The 24,938-nt window shown below is 39.2% G+C and overlaps 1 protein-coding gene across 1 annotated transcript in view; it reads right to left on the reverse strand.

The window, feature by feature from the left end:
- LOC126230413 (RISC-loading complex subunit tarbp2-like) overlaps positions 1 to 24,593 on the reverse strand; it is a gene marked incomplete at its 5' end in the record, with an annotated part of 54,005 nt that extends 29,412 nt beyond the window's left edge. Inside the window, 2 exon segments of the mRNA XM_049942404.1 lie at positions 131 to 423; positions 24,473 to 24,593. Of these exon segments, the coding sequence (XP_049798361.1) occupies positions 131 to 423; positions 24,473 to 24,593 (414 nt within the window).
- Positions 24,594 to 24,938: the final 345 nt, after the last annotated feature.

Below are 24,938 nucleotides of genomic sequence, written 5' to 3' on the forward strand. Positions count from 1 at the left end.
GGAAAAGAAAGAAGTATCACACTGATACAAAAATACACTGCACATAAATAAGGAATAAAATAATGTTAAAAGAAAAGAGAAAAATAATATCAGTAAACTAACTGTCACAACACAGTGTGGAGATACTCACCAGTAACTTTCAACTGATCCTGGAAACGTCCACATAAGTAGTCTTCAACAGAGGGTAATGGTATTGGCTCTCTACTGCATTCTGTTGCTTCACTTATGGGACGAGAAACTCTTTCAGCAGAAGAGCATCTATCCCTGTCTTCTTTCCCTTTTAGTGCAAGGAGTGGCTGATTACGCAAAGGAGAAGTTTCACGGTAGTCTTCAAAGACTGGCACTGCCTGTAAATGTGGACTCTGGAACTTTCGTTGCTCTCTGTATACAATGTCCACCTGACGACTTACCAGTACTGGTGCACTAAAGGAAAAGAAAGAAATATCACATTCATACAAAAACACATTGCATATAAAAATAAGGAACGAAAAAAAGAAAAAAGAGAGAGAGAGAGAGAGAGAGAGAGAGATCAGACTGCAAGCAGAAGCATTATTTCAATGACACTACAAAAAGAGATGAATAATAAAACTCAAACAACAAAGATAAATTGTTGCCACAAACCACCATGGTACAATAAAGAAAGAATGGAGAACACACAAATGTAATAAAAAATGGGGCCACAGATGGTAGCATAAAATTCTAATACAGGTACAGAAATTTAAATCTGCTTCTTTCTAATATGACATACTCACTTCAGTATATCGAGCACCATGAGCAAACAGCTGCTGGTGATAGAAGTCATACACTGTTGGGCATAGAAAAACTGTCTGCCTTTGGGATATCCAGTATTCAGCTGCTCGACATGTTTTACAGTACAACTCCAGGCACATGAGAGCCTGCAACACCACAGGAGCTAACCTGGACCCTTTTACAAGATACTGGTGTCCCTGGACTAGAGAGATGGAAATTTGCCCTCCAACACATCCAGATCCCCCCCCTTTAACATCATCATAGTCTGTTTTTCCATTACATTTATCCATATATTTTATATGTTATTAGGTCATATTTGATTATTGTCCTTACTGCTTTTGATTTTTCATCTTCGATCTCCACCTTTTTTCTTTTTCTTTTTCCCACCTCATGGCTTTTAATTATACTATTCACTTTTCTTCCTCTTAATTTAGCTTTACTTCTTCCTCTGTCATCATCTCTGGACTGAAGATGGCACAGTAGTGACCAGTATACTTTCTCAGACCACCATCTCTCAGACACCTTCCCTTTATCACTGTCTCCCCCCCCCCCTCCTCCTCCTCCTCCTCCCCCTCCTCCCTACAAGTGGTGTCTCATCCTGAAGTCCAAGTGACCTACCCTTTGTTTTTAACCTTCTACAACCTATCACTCTCTCCTCCATGAGTAAGGAACTAATATTTTAAAAATCTAGGGTACTTCTCTACTTTTATTATTATGTGTCTATTAGCAGTGCTGAATATCTCACCTCCTGTGGGTAAACACTGGCTAGCAATTCTATCACATAATTTAATACTTCATGTACTTAAGAAGTTAATGTGCATGAAAACAACTGCTAACAAACTCTGTTGTCAAGTCGCGTAAAAAGATCCCTCATAGTTGCAGTGGGTGTGGTGACGCAGTTTCAAGTGCCTACCTCAATCACTTAACTTAATTTGGAAACACCTCTATTGCAACCAACACCTCAATGTTACCGGGTCTCTATAGACGGCTACTGTTTTCTCCTGCAGCTGTTTGCAATTTGCAGTTGAAAGCTAATAACAATGTTGCCTACTTCTTACGCATACTCGACTATAGGTATGAACAACAATCTGGATAGAGAACTTCAATAACAGTCTTACAAAGATACTACTTGCATAAACATCTTACAATGATATGTGATAAGAGAATATGTGCTGCAAACTGTCACTTCAGATACAATAGTTCTTAATCATACCAACAGTAGTCTGCAGGGAACATATCTGAAATTATGATTAAGGTGTTAGTTTGACGTAACTTTTTGAATCAATAACAGAAACCGAAATATTATTAGGGTATTTGTTTCTTGAAAGGGGACTGTGCATATTTTGAAACTGCAATTAAAACATATGTATTACAAGCTGTGAAGGCATCAGCTCTGCAAACAATGGAAAAAATGCTTAGAAGTTTAAAATGGAGTTCAGAGAGTACACAGAATTCTAGAGTACATACCAAACTAGCCTCGTACTTTCACAAAATCGAAGATTAATTGCCACTTAAATATGTGCTTCGTTGAACTGTATCAACGAACCAGTGGTGTGAAGTATTCATTGCAATACCGGAGGTATCAGGAAACGTAGAAAGCAATCTCAAGTATTTTCTCAAGATTTGTGATATTTAAAACTTTCCCGGAGTACATATTGTCCTACAAAACTACAGGAGAACTGTCGGATGTTTGTAACTTCCTGTTCTGGCGTAACCACAAACACTGATATGAAGAGGTGGCACGCAAGGGCAGAGAAGGCTGTGTATAATTGGTGACCAATGGTGCACAGAATTGGACCGCGCCAGGTGCGCCCCCTACAACAGTGTAATAGGGGAGAGAGTGTGGCAGATATGATACACAAGTTGGGATGGAAGTCATTAAAGCAAAGACGTTTTTCGTCGCAGCGAGATCTATTTACAAAATTTCAGTCACCAACTTTCTCTTCCGAATGCGAAAATATTTTGTTGAGCCCTACCTACATAGGTAGGAATGATCATCAAAATAAAATAAGAGAAATCAGAGCTCGAACAGAAAGGTTTAGGTGTTCATTTTTCCCGTGAGCTGTTCGGGAGTGGAATGGTAGAGAGATAGTATGATTGTGGTTCGATGAACCCTCCGCCAAGCACTTAAATGTGAATTGCAGAGTAATCATGTAGATGTAGATGTAGATGTAGATATAAACGCAGCTCCTACTAGCCTCAGCCGCACAGGATTGACCCGAGTCTGCAATGTGGTTAGTGCTACGCTGTCAGTATCAAGTGTTTCCTTGGACTCTGTGTATACCAAGAACTGTACTGTTTCATGTCACCTCCCGGTAGCGACATTTGCTGTAAAGAAAGTATTGTCAACTCGCTTTCTTGAAATAAAACTACTAAGGTTATTTGTTTGAAATTGTTGCAATGCATTCCGAGAACGCCGCATTCCATAGGCACCCTATTAGCGACGAATGGACAAGACCTCACCCTTCCTACCACAATATACCAGTGCAGATTCTTCTGGCCATCTTCAGGTGATACCGGTGAAAATGCACTGAGCCTCTGGTATTTAAACTCCGCCAGCAAACGCATCATGGATTTACCTGGTGTTGCGTGTGCACTACTTGAGCGCGTTTGATTCTGGTGCGTCACACGCCCTCTGTGGTGAAAATTCGACACATTGACATCAATTTGATTGTCTTCCCATAATTCCATTACAGAACTATGCTGGCTATGGAGGACACAAAGTTTTTCAATGACTGGATTCTATGCCGAATTCAACTGAAAACTGCTGTCTCGATTAATAAGAGACTCACTGTCAGACAGTTGTATTTCCACGGATTCATTAATAATAGAACTCCAAAAGTCAGAAGTATGGGCTACAATTTCTGTTTCACTGTAATTCATTACATGACCAGTGGAGATACAGTGTTCAGCAATGGCAGCGAAGGAGGTCTGTGCGAGTGGGCTTTCTATATACTGAATGGTCAAGTGAGCCATTGCTCTTACATCACCAAGATATCTAAAAACGGCAGGAAATCCTCCTCCTCCTCCTCCTCCTCCTCCTCAAACTCCATGGTAAATTTTATGTTTTCGTGTTCGGAGTTCAGATGTTGTAGGAACTCTAGTAGACGATCCAAACCATGAGATCGAACTATAAATGTATCAACAACATATCGCCAAAATACTGTTGGTTTAAAAGTGGTTGAAGCAAGCGCTCGCTCCTCAAAATCTGAAATCCATACAAGAAAACATAAAATTTACTATGATGGTGGAGAAGGAGAGTTTCCTGCCATTTTTAAACGTATTGGTGTGACGCAAGAGCGATGGAACACTTTGCCATTTAGTATATAGAAAGCCCACTCACACAGACCTTTACTTGCAAGCCACTACTTGCCACCATCCGGCACAAACTATGGGCGTTTTAAAGACCTTGATTCACTGAGCCCACGTCATCTCTGACACTGATAATCTGCAAATGGAACACCTGCAGACTGTATTTCTTAAGAATGGTTATTCGTCCTAGCAAGTGGAGAGAGCGCTGTAGACCTGTAAATGACAGAGCAAAGAAGAGGAAGAGACCTTCGAAACAACTGCCTGTTTACCATATACTGGTAATATTTTAGTGCAAATAAGCATAATACTATGAAAATATAAGGTGAAAGCAATCTTTCGCCTTCCTGCAAACATTTCATCACTGTTGGGATCTGTCAGACAACCTATAGCTGCACAAGGCAGGTGTTTACAGGATTCTGTGCAAATGTAGCAAATCTTATAGAGGGCAATCAATGCGTACTGTACAGGATCGCAATGTCGAACATCAGCAGCATACTCGCCTCCTTTAGCCTGCCATCGCCGAACATTGTATTTCCACTGGTCATGTAATGAATTACATGAGAGACAAAAATTGTAGCCCATACGTCTAACTTTCAGGGTTCTATTATTAATGAATCCATGGAAATATGACTGTCTGGCAGTGAGTCTTATTAATTGAGACAGTGGTTTTCAGTTGAATTTGGCATGGAATCCAGTAATAGAAAAACTTTGCGTCCTCCATAGCCAGCATAGTTTTGTCATGAAACCGCAGGTAGACAATCGTATTGATATTGATGCGGCAAGTTTTGACCACAGAGGGCGTGCGGCGCAGCAGAAGTGAACCCATTCAAGTGCCACATGCGCAAGCCAAGTGAATCCACCATGCATGTGCTGGCGGGGCCTTAAATGCCAGAGCTTAGTGCGTTTTCACCAGTATCACCTGAAGATGGCCAGAAGACTGTGCCGAAATACTGTGGCAAGAAGTTACAAACATCCGGCAGTGCTCCCAAAATTTTGTGGAATAGTTCTCAAACTTTTTTTAAAAAATTTTATACAAAATCTCTGAACTTTCTATGATCGCAAACAATACACAAAGTTAAATCTGGTAACTAGTTTCAGTTGTTCACACAACTGTACTTAGGTCTGAAAGAAAAAACAGAAACAGAAAACTGCTTCAGACCAATTGTTAATAACATTACTTCTCCAAATTAAGAGTTGAACAAAGAGTTGAATAAGAAATTAAAAGAAGCATATGCTTTTCAGCTTCTTTCTGGTAGAATACAGTTATGAACTTTCAAAATTTTAAAAGACAGATCTTAAAATACCAGATGATGCAAAGCTAACATCTTTAGAAACTACCATTTTGTACACTAATGTCCCTATAAAAGAATGTTTACAGATTATTAAGGATAACTTGCTGACAATAAGGAAGGCAAAGTCGTCGAACTGATGAAGTACTAGACTTAATGCTAAGTTACAACAATTTTGAATTTAATTGGAAAATTTATCATCAAAGAGATGGGCTCTCAGTGGGTACTAGCTCAGCAGGTATCTTATCAGAAATAAAACAGGCAATCTAGGGAACTAGTTTTTCCAAAAGTATAATATAATGAATGACAAAAGTGTATACTACAAACTTTATGTGAATGATATTCTGATTCTGTTTAAAAGTCATGAATATGACAAATAATTATGCCTCCTTGTTAAGTAGTAAGTACCCATATAACTTTTTTTTCTTTGTAACTAGAACAGAACAGTCACAGCTGTAGTTCACCAGCTACAGAATATTTTAACTGAGATAAAAATTACCGTAAGATGCACAAGAAAATCTTTATTTGGTTCACTTTACTGGTTTCAACAGTTTCAACTGGTAAAGTGAACCAAATAAAGGTTTCCTTGCAACTTTTTATGTTTGTTGAAAAAGTCAGTTGCTGCTGCAGGTATTTATTTTAAAACTGGCATGTTTTGCACTAACCACACATCTTCAGAATTTCTGTAAATTACCAATAACCTCTGTGTTCCATAAAGTTGTGAACATGAGCCTATCCAACCCCTGCAACAACTGACTTACGCAACTTATAAAAAGAACTACAAACCATCACACAAATCGCTTCCTGCTATGTTTATAGCTCTGCTCTGATCGATAATATCCTACAAAAAAAGAAAATGAATAAAATTACACCATTTCCATACTCTGGGCAACAGCAATCACTCAACAGTGTCAAAGCCTGATGGAAAATTCCATACCTTGGCAACATTTCAGACAGTGTTGCAAAAAAGTCTCGCAGTTGGAGGCCTTCATTTTATAATACCAATAACGTATCAATATTATATATTGTCAATATTATGAAAAGAAAAATTCAGAGTAGGTATTAAAATCCATGGAGACGAAATAAAACTTTGAGGTTCGCCGATGACATTGTAATTCTGTCAGAGACAGCAAAGGACTTGGAAGAGCAGTTGAACGGAATGGACAGTGTCTTGAAAGGAGGATGTAAGATGAACATCAACAAAAGCAAAATGAGGATAATGGAATGTAATTTAAATAAGTCGGCTGATGCTGAGGGAATTAGATTAGGAAATGAGACACTTAAAGTAGTAAAGGAGTTTTGCTATTTGGGGAGCAAAATAACTGATGATGGTCGAAGTAGAGAAGATATAAAATGTAGACTGGCAATGGCAAGGAAAGCGTTTCTGAAGAAGAGAAATTTGTTAACATCGAGTATAGATTTAAGTGTCAGGAAGTCGTTTCTGAAAATGTTTGTATGGAGTGTAGCCATGTATGGAAGTGAAACATGGACAATAAATAGTTTGGACAAGAAGAGAATAGAAGCTTTCGAAATGTGGTGCTACAGAAGAATGTTGAAGATTAGGTGGGTAGATCACATAACTAATGAGGAGGTATTGAATAGAATTGGGTGGAAGAGGAGCTTGTGGCACAACTTGACTAGAAGAAGGGATCGGTTGGTAGGACATGTCCTGAGGCATCAAGGGATCACAAATTTAGCATTGGAGGGCAGCGTGGAGGGTAAAAATCTTAGAGGGAGACCAAGAGATGAATACACTAAGCAGATTCAGAAGGATGTAGGTTGCAGTAGGTACTGGGAGATGAAGAAGCTTGCACAGGATAGAGTAGCATGGAGAGCTGCATCAAACCAGTCTCAGGACTGAAGACCACAACAACAACATTATGAAAAGGATAGTTGCTACTCACCGTATAGTGGAGATGCTGAGTCAAGGTTACGCACAACAGAAAAAGACTGTCAAACAAAGTTTTGGCCAAACAGGCCTGTGTGTGTGTGTGTGTGTGTGTGTGTGTGTGTGTGTGTGTGTGTGTGTGTGTGTGTGTGTGTGTTCGGATGATGACCTGTTACGCCGAAAGCTTTGTTTGACAGTCTTTTTATTGTGGCTATCTCCAGCTCAGCATCTCCACTTTATGGTGAGTAGCAACTACCCTTTTTGTAAGATTGACATTATTCCATTCTAGATTTTCCATTGTCCAATAACATATCAAAATTTTTATTCAGTACTAAAGATAAAATGCAGCCTTTTGCACAGAGTGGTTTACATAAAAAGCAGTGTGAAAAAGTGTATATTGGTCAGTCCAGGCAGAGCTGTGGCAGTTAGGCTATATGAACTTTCAAGAAGGAGGGGGGGAGGGGGGGTTGACCCTACTGAAAATAATGGAAATCAACAAACATAGGACACAGAATGCCATCCTAGTGTATGATTTCCATTTTCCCCGTTGTTAAATTAAGTTTTTGTTACAAATACTAGATTCAAACTGAAAATTCATTTTATTTCTCAACAATTGTTACACGTTTCTCTACATAAAATTCTTGTTTACCGCTTTCTTGGTTAACATAATTATTGTAATATTTCGTTATGTAAGCATTTTGTCACTTCTGTATTTTCTATACAAATAATACCTGGTAAGACGCACATCATGTTTATCTGTTTGTGATATTCAGTTGTCACCTGGTGATGACCAGTGAAGCCGAAAGCTGGTTCGTGACCAAATAAATATAATTTTGCAGAACTTTAGGAGGCATTTTCCTTTCTAATATTATAATAAGAACTTGCCTTAGACAGCGTAAACCACACTAGTCACAAAGTAAACATTGAATGGAGCGTAACCACAATCATCAAACATAAAAATGGAAACCTGAAAAGAAACTATTTTTTGTAAAAATTCCTTCTATGACAGTTTACGTCTGGAATGAAAATTCTGTGTATATGGGCATGGAGGACCTAACTGGAAGGTAACAGTCAGTCACACTCACCAAATCATGGAGAAAATCTATGTGCTGATGGACTTGCAGTGAACAGGCATATCACACAATACTAAACAATAACCGCACTATGCACCTGTTGGCTGTGTCAGCGAGCCGCGTACTGATCTAACATGAATGAACAGCTAATTGTAAGCACCAAGCAGTGCTGCTAGTTGTGCCTGGTATGTATCAATCTTTTACATATTTGCTTGGCCACTGAGGAACCGGGTAATGAAATTTTTCAAAAGCTGGCATCATTGTGTCAACAAAATTATTGTTCTTAGTGACAAGTTGCTCAATGAGACTAAAATCTTATGAATGCTTCAAAAATTTGTTATTTCAAAGTCCTCTATTAGAGTTAACTTTTTACACTTAGTTGCCACATGAAGGATTTGTAAAGAATCTATTGTTGGTTCAAGCCTGCTAATCATCAGATGTTCTGCAAACAAGGAATTATTCTTCACAGCCTGATTCCAGGAAGTAAGTAAGTGCTTACGAAAACACATTCTACCCACACATCCTGTTTTCCTGATGTATGCACGAGGACACTGGGTGCATGTCAATGTGTAGACTCCTAAATTCACAAAACAATCTCTGCTACATAGTTCATTATCGATAAGCTGATACTGAACCCAAGCCTAGGCGGAATAAGAGATTCTAATCCCATCCTTCTTAAGGAGACTTGCAAGCCTGTATGATGGGTTACCCACAAATGGTATGGTGATATACGTACACTCAGATGTATTGTGGAGCTTACTATTCATAATGGCTAATTTCAAGCAGTGCATCCTGTCTATAAGGCTGGAGTTGCATGCAATATATTTCGAATGATCAATTTCAAGTTTTAAAAATTCATGAATTAGTGGAATACTAGTCACATGATCACTCACTGACAAAAATAACCTGTGTTTATGAGCAGCAGGGTGACATGAGGATCACTCCTTATGGGTCTGCAAAAAATGTCATATTTAATCAGGGTGTATACGCTGACAAGGAAAAACAATTCCCGTATGTTTCCTGGTTAAAAATACACTTTCTCCTGGATGAAAATGCAATTTTTCCATGTTAAGTGACAGTTTACTTTCCCTTGCAATTGTAAAACATACCAATCATTTGAAGGGTTAAGGTTTTATGCACCGGCTTTAAACTCCCAGCACATTAATAAATTACCGTTAGCGGAAAAACAGGACAGATATTTGATTTGCAGCAACAAATACACTGCATATTTTCATATTACAAAACCATTAATTCAAATTCGACCAAACACAGCACGTTAGTTTCCGAAGCTTTGAAATCGAGATTGCGATGTGATTTTGTAAGCCAGTCATAGCAGATGTCACTATCTTGTCAGCCAATCACAGCAGATATTCAGAGCATGGGGCAACTGATGTAGTCACCCAATAGCAACATCACTAGCGTGACCACACAAATAGGAAAAGTTTATGGTTTCAATTAATATACATAGTGCAGGCACAAGAAAACCTAAGCTTTCTCATATAATATTTGTCTCTCAGATTAATAAGCTACAAGAAAAGCTAAGCTTTCACTTATGATGTTGGCCTTTTATGCGCGTGTTACACAAAGATGTCCCCGTAAAATTTTAACGACATAAACGTCGAGTTCTCTGTGCTCGAAATTCTTCTAAGTGGCTGATCCTCAAAAAGTTAAGTTTTAAATGAGAGTCAAACACAATGTGATTTAAGAAATTCATCGCACATTCTCATACGCAACATAATTCATCATGCATCAAAGAAAGTTTACATTGAAAGTGACACTTTTCAAGCCACCATTCACAATATTTTCCCGTGAATTATTAGAAACATATTCATTTCAGCAGTTGCCAATGATCCCAGAAAATAATCATTACTGCGCGTATGCAGCTATGATGACGTAGGAAGCCTGTATGCTCGTACGTTTAAAGCATTAAGAGATCTTACATTACGTCATGAAAGAAACAGGACTCCAAGAGTAATGGAATTTTGTACACCACACTAAAACACGTAATTCCGCTTGATGTGGCCATTCATATGTACAGATTAACAACAAAGTAGGCCCCAACCTGATATTAAGCTTTTCAGTGTGGTTTTCGGCATGTAAAGTTTCTTGGCCTACCAGTCCTGCATTATCTCATGTTTGGTTCTTTATTATGGCATAATGCCTTAAGTGCCAGAAGATGAAAACATGCCTTGTGCAAGGCGCGTAATGCCCAACTGTCAAAAACCTGGAAATAAAATAAAACAAAAAACTTAAACTAATAATGTATATTAGTCTTCCATAATTATGTGAATGTATTTTAATTCAATTGATGGTTCCCGGCCACAGAAATCTGTTTTGTTTTCATTTGACTTGAGAGCTGTGAACGAAGAGGAAACAGCAAAATCACTTAATGTAAACACTGCATGCCAGAAGAATTTTTCCGGGTAGCATCCAGCTGCTTGTTGCTACGGCCGGTACAGCCAACAGCCACTCTTCAAGCAGCCAGACGTAGGAGAACATACTGCTAATACGAGACTCAACTGCACTGGCGCATGGGCTCATTGGCAACTGCTCAAACGAAGCTAATGTAAACAGTTGTGACATCACGCTCATCGCAAACAGTTTGTTGTTATGAAATATTGCATTGTCTTTCATCCTAAGGCCTTTAACACATTTTGCTGTTGGCAGGTGCTAACGTGTGCAGTGTGTTTCACTGCAAATGGCGCATTTCCCTTGCAACTCTGAAGTTTTACTTTATTTCTTTCTCTCATTCATGTTTTATTGCTGCAATATAATTCTGCAGTAGTGGGATACAGTAACATTCTTTGTGAGACTATTAGTTCTTAGCAATCAAATTCTAAAAAATTCCATTGTTCCGGTTTTCTCCAGGAAGAAAAAATTCCCGGGTTTTTCTCGGTTGTTCCAGGGCGTACACACCCTCTTAACGCACTGTTCTACTCACCGAAGGTTTAAATCTATACAGTTCACTGACTGACTGGGCTCCATTACTTCATGTGTAAAAGATAGTTTAGGATGCAAGCCTAAAATAACTACGAGAGTATGAAACTTCCTGGCAAATTAAAACTGTGTGCCTGACCGAGACTCGAACTCAGGACCTTTGCCTTTCGCGGGCAAGTGCTCTACCATCTGAGCTACCGAAGCACGACTCACAGCCGGTCCTCACAGCCTTACTTCTGCCAGTATCTCGTCTCCTACCTTCCAAACTACGAGAGTATAATTACATCTTCAACCGGATGGTTAAAACTGAAAAAACATCAACATTCATTCATAACTGAAAAAACATCAACATTCATAACTGAAAAAACATCAACATTCATATATCTACAGCAGTAACTTACTTTTTGTGCAAGGTGAGATTTCTGCTTAATATAATTGCACTCCAGACTAAATCATCTTACGCATGAACACCAGTAGTAAATCATTGAGGTATTTGGATTTAAACCTTGAATTAGTAAAAGGGCACATCAAGTATGACATTTTCCATAAACCCATTACAAGTGATTCTGTAATCCATGCAGCCCCATGTCACCGTGCAGCTCATAAACAGTTTCTTTCTGTCCATGTCTGATCAACAACTAGTACTCCAATACATCACGAATCTTTAAAACTTGAAATGGATAGTTTGAAATATATCACATGGCTATAAAGTCAGTCTGGCAGATAGGATGCACCACACGAAATAAGCCAATATAAATAACAGGCTTCACAGTTCTCATAATCTTACATCACTTTGCCATTTGTGCGTTAACATATCACACAAGCTTTCAGGTCTCCCTAAGAAGGATGGGGTTAGACACACTTATTCCATCAGGGAATGGGTTCAATATCAGTTTATCACAATGGACTGCCTAGTAGAGATCACTTTGTTAATTCTGAGCTCTACAAATTAACATGTGCCCAATGCTCTCATGCATACATCAGACAAACAGGATGTGTGGTTAGAACACATTCTTGTGAGCAAGAAAAATAATTTGCAGAGCACCTAATGGTTAGTAGACAAGAACCAACAACAGATTCTTCACAAATCCTTCACATGGCAACTAAGAGTAAAAGAGGAAACTGAAATAACGAACTTTCTGAAGCATTCAGAAGATTTGAGTCTCAATGAGCAACTTGTCATTAAGAACAAAATTTCTTATAACACTATGACAGCTTTACAAAAATTTTCAGTACCCGGTTCCTCTATGGTTAAGTACCTACCAGCACGATTGCTGTTTGTCACCCACAATTATGACCTCATGCCAATTCCTTTCATTTTCAACTTCATATTTGTTTTCACTACTATTAAGGCACTATTTACTAACTATTAATTTACTTGAACTATGTAATCTAAACACTATATTGTACCATTGTTTTTACTTATCCTTCAATATGTAAATGTTGGCCACATACCTGGCACAACTAGCACCATCGTTGGGCACTTATGATCAGCTGGTCATTCGAGATGGACAAGTATGCATCTCACTGTCACAACCAACACTCTGTATAGCACAGTTACTATTTATTATTGTGCAATATGCCTGTAGACCCCAAGTTCATCCTCTCATTAGTTTTCTCCATGATTTGGTGAGTGCTATTATTACCTCTCAGTACAGAAAGTCCATCTGAGCAGTAATCTGTATTAGAATGAATTTTTATAGAAATTTATTTGCTCTCTCAGGCTTCCGTTTTTATATCTGATGACTATGGTTATGCTCCATTCAGTGTCTACTTTTTGGCTAGTGCAGTTTACATGCCTAAAGCAAGTTCTTTTTATAAGTTTCTTAAGTCGATAGCTATATAGCAGGGGTTGGAAGGCTCAAAGTCACACAACTTTATGTGATATGTATGTATGTATGTATGTGTATGTATGTATATGTAAAAACAAAGATGATGTGACTTACCAAACGAAAGCGCTGGCAGGTCGATAGACACACAAACACACACAAAATTCAAGCTTTTGCAACAAACTGTTGCCTCATCAGGAAAGAGGGAAGGAGAGGGAAAGACGAAAGGATGTGGGTTTTAAGGGAGAGGGTAAGGAGTCATTCCAATCCCGGGAGCAGAAAGACTTACCTTAGGGGGAAAAAAGGACGGGTATACACTCGCAGACACACACACATATATATATACAGACACAAGCAGACATATTTAAAGACAAAGCCCAAACTCTTTGTCTTTAAATATGCCTGCTTGTGTCTGTATATGTGTGGATGGATATGTGTGTGTGTGCGCGCGAGTGTATACCCGTCCTTTTTTCCCCCTAAGGTAAGTCTTTCCGCTCCCGGGATTGGAATGACTCCTTACCCTCTCCCTTAAAACCCACATCCTTTCGTCTTTCCCTCTCCTTCCCTCTTTCCTGATGAGGCAACAGTTTGTTGCGAAAGCTTGAATTTTGTGTGTATGTTTGTGTGTCTATCGACCTGCCAGCACTTTCGTTTGGTAAGTCACATCATCTTTGTTTTTAGATATATTTTTCCCACGTGGAATGTTTCCCTCTATTATATTAATATGTATGTATATGTATGTATGTATGTATGTATGTATGTATGTTATTAATTCACAGATCTTCTCAAGATGTGTTTCTAGTGCAAAATGCGTCAATTTTAAAACACAAACCTGCAACATGGACTGCCTTTTCATTTGAAAATTGTGTTACTGTTGTTGTACCAAGCTGGAAATTGAGTGGAGAAACGTATTTAGAACAGAACTGCTCTGTTAGTTACCTAGGTTTGGTTACCACTAGGGAAAAAAACACGCACGTATATGGACAGTATTGTGAAAAGGGTAGATTGCTATTCACCATACAGAGGATATGTTGTGTCGAGGAAAGCACAACAGAAAGATTGCTACACATGTGGGCTTTCAGCCAAAGGGCCTTCCAAACACACACACACACACACACACACACACACACACACACACACAAAATGACCACTGTCTTGGACCACAGCACTATGCCTAACCATAATGACAGTAGGTAGTCCACAAACAGATCTCCTGTGCCATTTCCCCCCTACACCACAATCTTCCCACCATCCCCATGAACCAGCCACAAAGGAGTGCCCCTTCGTCACCCATTACCACACCAGACTGGAAAAACTGAACTACATCCTTTGCCAGAGCTTTGATTAACTATCATCATGTACTGAAATGAGGGACATCCTATCCAAAATCCTTCCCACTCCACCTAAAGTGGTGTTCCATCACCCATCCAACCTTCATAACATCCTAGTCCATCCTTACGCCACTCCAAATCCTGATCCCTTGCCACACAGATTGTATCCCTGTGGAAGACCCAGGTGCAGAACCTGTCCTATCCAGTCCTGTCACGGGCATATCCTAACCCATCAGAAATGAGGACAACTGAGAAAGCAGCAATGTCAAACACCAGCTCTGCTGCAATCATTGCACAGCCTTTTATATTCGTATGACTACCAACCAGCTGTAAACCAGGAAGAATGGCCACCGTCAAATTGTGAGAAGAGAGCAAAGTAGACCACTCTGTGGCATAGCATGCAGCTGAACATAACACTTGATTTTAATGGCTGTTTCACTGCCCAAGCAATTTGGATCCTCTCCTCCACCAATAGCTTTTCTGAACTGCACAGATGGCATTTATCCTTACAAGACATTCTCTGCCCATGAAATTATCATGTCCTCAACCTACAGTAACATACTGTCCCCACACCCTCCACCCAACAGTTTCCATGCCCTCTGTCATATCACCTCCTCCCTATTGTTGTCTCCCATATCTTCCATCCTCCATGTGCCGCTCTGTGCCAATGCAGCCATCCATCTTTCTCCGCAGCGCCACAGCCCCTCGACACTGAATCTGTTGGCAGTCTACTCCCTGCACACTCCACCAGACTTTATACTCCAATCTGCAGTTTTCACTGTTTAAATCTTCAAATGTGATTACCTCAAATTACTACAGTAAATAAAGAGAGAGAGACTATTCTATTTTGGATTCTTTATTCCATCATTTTCTGGTCATCAGGGCTTTTGATATCTTCCACAGAGGGTACTTAACAACTGTACAACATAATAAAGGATGTCAGATTTAATCTGAGTACCAGTGCAATGCGAGCCCATTTTCAATGCACCTCCACTATGTCATTATTTTTTAGGGCCTTACATGCTTGCGTTTCAAAACCGTATGCAAAATACTAACGCGAATTCTTTACAGATGAATGGAAAAACTGATGGAAACCGACCTCGGGGAAGATCAGTTTGGATTCCGTAGAAATGTTGTAACACGTGAGGTAATACTGACCCTACGACTTATATTAGAAGAAAGATTAAGGAAAGGCAAACCTACGTTTCTAGCATTTGTAGACTTAGAGAAAGCTTTTGACAATGTTGATTGGAATACTCTCTTTCAAATTCTGAAGGTGGCAGGGGTAAAATACAGGAACCGAAAGGCTATTTACAATTTGTACAGAAAGCAGATTGCAGTTATAAGAGTCGAGGGGTATGAAAGGGAAGCTGTGGTTGGGAAGGGAGTGAGACAGGGTTGTAGCCTATCCCCAATGTTATTCAATCTGTATATTGAGCAAGCAATAAAGGAAACAAAAGAAAAGTTCGGAGTAGGTATTAAAATCCATGGAGAAGAAGTAAAAACTTTGAGGTTCGCCGATGACATTGTAATTCTGTAAGAGACAGCAAAGGACTTGGAAGAGCAGCTGAACGGAATGGACAGTGTCTTGAAAGGAAGGTACAAGATGAACATCAACAAAAGCAAAACGAGGATAATGGAATGTAGTCGAATTAAGTCGGGTGATGCTGAGGGAATTAAGATTAGGAAATGAGACACTTAAAGTAGTAAAAGAGTTTTGCTATTTGGGGAGCAAAATAACTGACGATGGTCGTAGTAGAGAGGATATAAAATGTAGACTGGCAATGGCAAGGAAAGCGTTTCTAAAGAAGAAAAATTTGTTAACATCGAGAATAGATTTAAATGTCAGGAAGTCGTTTCTGAAAGTATTTGTATGGAGTGTAGCCATGTATGGAAGTGAAACGTGTACGATAAATAGTTTAGACAAGAAGAGAATAGAAGCTTTCGAAATGTGTTGCTACAGAAGAATGCTGAAGATTAGATGGGTAGATCACATAACTAATGAGGAGGTATTGAATAGAATTGGGGAGAAGAGGAGCTTGTGGCACAACTTGACTAGAAGAAAGGACATGTTCTGAGACATCGAGGGATCACCAATTTAGTATTGGACGGCAGCGTGGAGGGTAAAAATCGTAGAGGGAGACCAAGAGATGAATACACTAAGCAGATTCAGAAGGATGTAGGCTGCAGTAGATACTGGGAGATGAAGCTTGCACAGTATAGAGTAGCATGGAGAGCTGTATCAAACCAGTCTGAGGACTGACGAACACAACAACAACAACAACAACAACAACAACAACCACAACAACAACAACAACAACATCTAGTTTTTGGGTGGTTTAAAACATGGCCTTTCTAATGAAAACAGCTTAAGAGTTTGCAGAACACTCTTTTGTAAAAGTTGATCAGAAATAGCCGTTTTGGGATTTTTAAAAAATTGTCAACTTTGCCCTCAGTTATTGCATTATTGGAAAATATTAGGAGAATGAAATTTTATATTCTGAAACTTTGTATTGGTACATTGTCATGTGCATAGTTTCATGTGTATCCTGTAATTACTTTCTGAGATACAAAAAGCTGAACTTCAGATTTTTTTGTGCACATAATTTTTTAGTTGACTTTGCTTCAAATTATTGATATGCAAATCATCCTTCAAAGATTTTTTTTTATTATTATTATTTTGCTTAAGAGAGCACAAGAAGCTGTACAAGATGGTATATTTTTATTTCCTCCAAGAAAATATTGCTGGAGATGATATGTCTCAAAGTTGCTGAAAACTCACTGGGGCTCTGTTGATACTTGCATTATGGGGTCACACAAATGACTATATCTCTGCAAGTATTAAACTGGTGAAAGTAAACATTTTTCCAATGTTCACTGGGAACATGTGCGAATGATCAAATAAAAATTTCAGCAAAATCCACGATGGTCATGCAGGAACTTTTTTCCAAAATTAGATCACTTTGCACAGAATGGCCCTGCTGCATCTTTAGCGCACACAATTTTCTGAAGTCAAAGTGTCCATACTGAAGACAACCTTGTAAAGGTAGTCCATTACGGAAAGCCATAATTCCATGACTACTGATCTCACTAGCATCTTCCACAGATATTGCGATCCACATTGCAAGAAACTGTCATTAAGCAGCTGCTGCTCAAGAGTGTGTGTCCAAAAAACTTGATACCTAAACACAAAGAGAATCACTTTATGAGGTTCACTGACATTTCTGCAGCAGTACCTTAATGATGGCAAAGAATTCCTCCACAGGAATGTCACAGGTGATGAGACATGGGTTGCTCACTTTACCCCAGTGATCTTGCTCCCATCTATTTCCATTTCTTCTTGCACCCTAGACAATATTTTCACAATGATGATGAGCTGAAGACAACTGTCATGTGCTGGTTCCATTCCCAGACAGTGAACTACTATGACACAGGAGTACCCAAGTTGATCCCATAGTATTATGAGCATTCAAACATTGTTGTATCTGTTGCCAACAAAGTTTTTCAGGTAACTATGTTTTCTTCTTTTTAAAAAAGTAAAGAAACCTCATATCAGTGAAAAGGTTGGCTAGAAGACTTCAGTATAAGGACATTTTAACAGCTTTGTGGTTGTGTTTATATTATTACCATACATTCTCCACAGCTGCCTTTGTTTGAACACAGCCTGTTGGGTGTACGATGTCTGTTTTGCCTAGCCCAGTTCCAATTTCAGCGACTTCCTTGCATGAAGCTTCACTGTAGATTACCATCAGCTGTTTATTTTTATGCTCAGTGGTACCAGTTTTGATCAGCAGACCATTATCAAGCCAAAGCAAAGCGTAACCAACTTATTACAACAACATTTGAAGTGAACAACTTGATACGCACACAAAATGTATGATTGGCTTGTGTGCATCTCCTACATTTACTTCAAATAGTGAAAAATCCAGGATGTAATGTAAGAATATTATGAAAAGGATAGTTGCTACTCATCATATAGCAGAGATACTGGGTCACAGATAGCACAAAAACACACTCACACAATAAGCTTTGGCCAACAAGAACTTTCTCAAACACACACACACACACACACACACACACACACACACACACACACACACACACACACGCGCGCGCGCGCACACGCACACGCACACACACACACACACACACACACACACACGACCATAGTCTCTGGCAGCTGAAGCCAGCTGCCAGGATTGAGGTAGAGTGTGAGTGTGAGTGTGAGTGTGAGTGTGTGTGTGTGTGTGTGTGTGTGTGTGTGTGTGTGAGAGAGAGAGAGAGAGAGAGAGAGAGAGAGAGAGAGAGGTAGGTTTATTTTTGACACGGGCCTTGTTGGCCAGAAGCTTATTGTGTGACAGTCTTTTAGTTGTGCCTACCTGCGACTTAGCATCTCCACTATATGGTAAATATCAACTACCCTTTTCATATTTCTACATATCTTTGTCTTTTGGAGATTATTTTGAAACAGAATCTATATTTTTCTACCCACATCGAAGTTGTTCACTTCAAATGTTGTACTGACACGCTGATTAAGCTTTGCTTCACCTTGATAATGGTCTACTGTTTGAAACTGGTAGCACTGAGCTTTAAACTAAACGGGTGAAGGCCATCTACAGTGATATTTCACAATTATTTGACACCTGTTAAGCCCCACCTTATAACAAATTTAAACTTATTTGCATCCTCTGTCTGAAATGAGTATCCAAATCATGATGTGGTCACTTGAGCATGAATCTTTTATCACCTCCCTCTGACTTGTGCCTGCAAGGGAAGGAGAGAGAGTAACAAGAATGTAATACCTGACAATGGCCCTTAACAATGCTGAAGTGCACTCTTGATCTGTGTTATGAACATACAGGTTGCCAGTCACAGTGGCCAAGCGGTCCTAGGCGCTTCAGTCCGGAACCACGCAACTGCTATGGTTGCAAGTTCGAATCCTGTCTCGGGCACGGATGTGTGTGATGTCCTTACGTTAGTTAGGTTTAAGTAGTGCTAAGTTCTAGGGGACTGATGACCTCAGATGTAGTCCCATAGTGTTCAGAGCCATTTGAACTTACAGGTCTCCCAACATCACAAAGCCGTTCAAAAGCTTGACAACTGAGACAAGAGGTACTACACCAGAACCTTATATGACCTAAAATCTCCACAACTAAGAAATGGTTAAAAGAACTGTGGGATGAACACCTGAAGCCTGACCTCTCCTCAATTTGATAAATTTAAAAAAAAAATAAAAATAACAATTAGCACGCATGACACATCCACTGCCATGGCCACTGCTTTAGCTGACATGCGACATTTGACAAACTCTCAACAGCAGCTGTGGCAGTGAAAGGAAAATGTTGGGAGGTAGATATTGTTAATAAAACGGTCTACTTATTGCTCAGCTGTCTCTATATTCATTATATCTCTGCCTTCACCAAGGTAAGCTTTCACTGGTGCTGCATTATTATTCCCTCCTGTTGTTGCTTTCCCATCCCAGTGTACCCCTTGCCCCTCACTTTCCTTCTCCCACTCTACTTGTTTAACAGTCTCTCTGTTGCGCCCTTCTGCATCTCACCATATGCACTATATGGTGAGTAGCAATCTATCCTTCATAATATTGTCTGTATAACAATAAAAAGTTTTCATCTTATACACTCTGTGGAGGAGTGAATGAAGAGTCCTGTGCAGAATGAATCTTTAAATCTTAAGTGATTATGACAGAATTATCACGAACCTGATATTGTGCAATTATGGAGTACATCATATACACTTTGTGAATGGCATAATGCAAAAATGCTGATATTTGCACCAAGAAAATACTATCTTTAATCCTGTCCTTCATAAACAAATTTATTTTTATTTTAATTTTTTTTTTGGCAAAATACATTAGTTTATTTAAGGCTTATGACTCAGGTGACGTACCTAGTTACATGAGTGCAAATACAATGCTCATGGATCACAGTTTATCTCATTCACTTAGGAGATAGCTTGTTTTGGAGCTGGGAGATAGTCTGCCTTGACTTAACACTTTGAATGTCAAAGTTTCAATCAATCATTACTCCACATTGGTGCCAGTACTGTGAGAGCGCCGATTCATCGGTACCCTGATTGCTTTTGTTTAGCTTGTGAAATTTACCTCTAGATGTCACTAGCATGCTCAGTACTGATGCTCAACATGTTTATTTCTATGCACATTGACAGTTATCGACTTCTGAGTGTCATTACAGGGAAATAGTGACTATCTATAACTCTGATACTCCATTGTTCGTTTGTTGACATCATGCTTCTTAATAGTTGTCTACATTTTGTTATGTCATCCGACATTTTTGTTTTTGTGCAGTACAGTTGTTTCATATTGTTTTCATTTTTCTTTAAGTTCAATGTTTTCAGTTTCTATATTTCATTCACTTTTGCAATTTGTTTTTTAAAAATGTGTCCAACAATGAAATTTGTGAGTTATTCCAAAACAGTAGTTATACAGAGCATTTTGTGAATGCAACAGGGGTTCAGAAAGTGACAGTGATGTTCTTACTGGAATATAGATGGAAAGTGAAGACAGAATGGAAAATACGCAGTACACTGAAGTGACTGTACCTGAAACACCACAGCCGCTACCACATCAATTTCATGAGGCGCCTGGACCAAAGCATATGCCATCACTAGGATCTACTGCACCTGAATATTTCAATTTGTTTTCCACTACTGTATTACCTCAACTGGAAATGGAAATGAAGTCCCATGCTTCTTGACAGAGCATACGGAAATAATGCGGGAGACCTGCACCGCAGTACTAATGGAGGCGGTTTGCCCATGCCTTCCTTCGACCATAATAGGGATGAATGATGATGATGATGGAAGATGACACAACAACATCCAGTCATCTCGGGGCAGGTGAAAATCAATGACCCCATAGAGAATCGAACCCAGGACCACGTGCTGGGGAAGCAAGAACGCTACTGCGAGACCACGAGCTGCGGACCTTATTTCAAATGTCACACAAGGAAGAAAAAAATAATAATAATAATAATAATAATAATAATAATAATAATATAATAATAATAATCATTCATCTACGCAATTTAAATTGAAACATGCTGCTACTTTGTCCAGCTCATATAAAAAATGGAAGAATGTCATGACAGACGAGGTAAAAGGTTTCATTAGCACACTTACTGAATATGGGACTCAATGAAAGACCAACATCCTCCTCATACTGGAGCACAAAACCATCTAATGCATTTCCATGGTTTGGTAAAGTGTATTGTGCTCGAAAACACAAGTGTTAGGTGATAACTACATACATCAGTTAGATTGTAATGTACGTACCAATTATTACAATTATTATCTCTGTAAATAATATTAAAATTTCATTCTTTCTATGTCATTTTATTTGGAAATTTGTATAGATTTTATGTATATTAGTGAGCTTTCTTTAAAATCACGTGTAGAGTTAATTACACAGAAAGAAAATCAAATTTATATTATTTAAAAAAATGTTTTTATTTCATCACTTGTAAACAATTAACACAGCAATATGGCAATCTGGGTACATCATAATAAATTACATACTTTTGTGGGTAAGTGGTATTTTTTCATAGTTTTAAATCAAATGCAGCATGATATAAGACAATTTAAGTAGAACACTGCACGGCAGTTTAAAGATATTTGACATTTTTATCATCCATCACTCAAAACAACTGACTGCAAAAGGGATAAGTATCGAGGAGACAGGATCTAATTTTCAGAAAGTAAGAATGTACCAGGAGTGGCTCTGAACGTGTTTATGAAAGTTTATTTGGTTTTGCCTTTTTTTTGCTACTTGTCTTAACATCACATGGCACCATTTTGATTAGAGACACTAGTTTGATAATGACTAAATAAATGTGTAATATTTTGGTTCCTCACAATTAATTGCTGAATACTGTGTGAACATTTGACTACCATCAAACAGACTCTGTTGCGACTTCTTATTAGAAAGTTGTTGGTTCGATACAGATACTGACTGCTAAGGTGTGTTTCGTATGAATGAACTGAAGAGTGAAGGAATAGATGAACATGTACAATGAACTGTGCATCAGATATGTATCCTTGTTATAGTATGGATTTGTGGCAGTTGTGTGGTACTTTTCTATTTGAAAACACGTTTCAGTTATTTTTCCAAGCACTTTCCTCATGTAGTTATTGAACCTAGACATTATGTGTAGAACAAACTATCAACAGATTAACAGTTAATAAAATACAGTCTAGGGACACACACAATGTAGCCAGTTTCCATCAGTTTTTCTTCACTAAGAAACTCAATCAGGCTGAAGGCATGTGGAGATTACTGTGGTTAACTGAACAATGAGCATAAACTCAACCACACCACCTGAAGCAGCCCTAATATCTGGTAGTCTCACGGTACCAGATATGGGCTGGAAGATGGATACGGCTGGGTAGTACAATGCATATCAGCCAATGCCTATTGTATTATTGCTGTAATCAGGGGACACTGTCCTGAAGAAGCATCAGAAATCTTATCTAAGTGCCACAACTTTCTAACTGGGTGGTAACTTAAACGTCATGATGTAGATCGCATTAATAGGCAGCACAAATGATCTGACATCTTCAGGTGGTTCAACCTTGCTGGTGGCTAGGAGCCACTGATGGTATCCGCACATAAATGCCATAATTCTAGAACACGTGCACGAAGAATGTGCAGGCGGTAGTGCATTACGTATGTTAGTTCATAGAGCAAATGTGGTATCTGATCCTGTATCCCCGTTGAGTGGAATACAACATTTGGAGACAGTGTTCTGACAAAACGGTTATTCTGAGAGATACGTAATGCATTCAGGCCCAGGCGAGTTCCATCTGTGCAGCAGAATTAAGATACGAAGACACCCATCACTTTGGCCTTTTTGACATATTTTGGTGCCATGTCGTCAAGAATCTCCTAAGGAAGATCTTGGCCTGAGGAAATGTGGTGTGTACAAGATTCCCTGTCCATGTGGGGGCAGCATATATAGGCCAGACATGTCTCACAGTACAAGAATGCTGCGATGAAGATCAGCGTCATACATGCCTTCGCCAACCGGATCAGTCGGCAATTGAGGAACACTGTCTAAATACAGGACATCGCATGATTCATGAAAAGACTAAGCCGGCCACTGGTGGCCGAGCGGTTCTGGCGCTACAGTCTGGAACCGCGCGACCGCTACAGTCGTAGGTTCGAATCCTGCCTCGGGCATGGATGTGTGTGTTGTCCTTAGGTTAGTTAGGTTTAAGTAGTTCTAAGTTCTAGGGGACTTACGACCTCAGCAGTTGAGTCCCATAGTGCTCAGAGCCATTTGCACCATTTTGAAAAGACTAAAGTCTTACCCCCGGCATCATCTTTCTGGGATTGCGTCATTAAGGAAGCAATACGAATATGTACAGCTGATAATCTCATCAACAGGGATGCAGGATTTCAACTGAGCACAGCCTGGACCCCTGCATTGGCTGCAAAGGCTCACTGATTCAAATTTGTAGTGGGGAGAGGGGAGAGAGAGAGAGAGAGAGAGAGAGAGAGAGAGAGAGAGAGAGAGAGAGTGTGTGTGTGTGTGTGTGTGTGTGTGTGTGTGTGTGTAGGAAGAGATCTGGCAGTGGCTAGCTTATTTTCATCTAATTCATCAATGTTAAAATTTACTGTGGGGACTACAATAATATGTAAATTTGGTGGCTATGTGTGGCACAAACCTTTCATGTATTGTGGACAGTGAAGTAACCTACTTGAGAATGCATACTTCAGAAGTGAATATTTTAAAAGGATAAATTTCTCAATCATTTTTAGTTTTTGCTTTGCTACTGTTTACACCTCAAATCCGAAAATAAATTTCATATGAATGTTATGACTGATATCAGTTTAACTAGCCACCATATGACTCCTATTTTTTTATATTTCCAACATACCTCACCATAAAACAAATTAATGAGTAGATTTTAAGAATGTTTAATCCTATTTCATACCACACTGAAAATCAGTACTTCACCGAAAAGTCTGCGACAAACATTTCTGATATCTACATTTTTAACTGAAAAAAAAGTAACAACAACATACCACAGAGGAGGAACTCGACCCACAGGGACTGATCCTCGGTCTGGGTTCCCAGCTTCTCTAATCAAATCCATAAGATTCTTGGCAGCGGAGTGTTTTGCTTCTTGCTTGGTTTTACCATCACCTGGGTGAAAATAAATGTATGTGTTCCATAAATCAATATGCAATAACATGCTCTTTGCTTTTCAGAAGCTAGCTTTACAATTAGTAAACACATCACAAACTGAGCTCAAAAAGTAAACGAAATCCGAAATTTATTCAATGCCTAAGCATAAACAAGTAGTGAATGTCACCAACTGTACTGCAAACAATAGATTTGTAGATTTGTTTCAAGAAGTGGGGGGTGGGGCACTGGTGGGTGGACACACACACACACACACACACACACACACACACACACACACACAGACCGGTGGGGCAGGGTGGGGTGACCGGTAGTTTGGGTGGACCAGTAGTGGGGGAGGGGGAG

The sequence above is a fragment of the Schistocerca nitens genome, unplaced genomic scaffold, assembly GCF_023898315.1.
Source record: "Schistocerca nitens isolate TAMUIC-IGC-003100 unplaced genomic scaffold, iqSchNite1.1 HiC_scaffold_385, whole genome shotgun sequence".
Lineage (NCBI taxonomy): Eukaryota > Metazoa > Arthropoda > Insecta > Orthoptera > Acrididae > Schistocerca > Schistocerca nitens.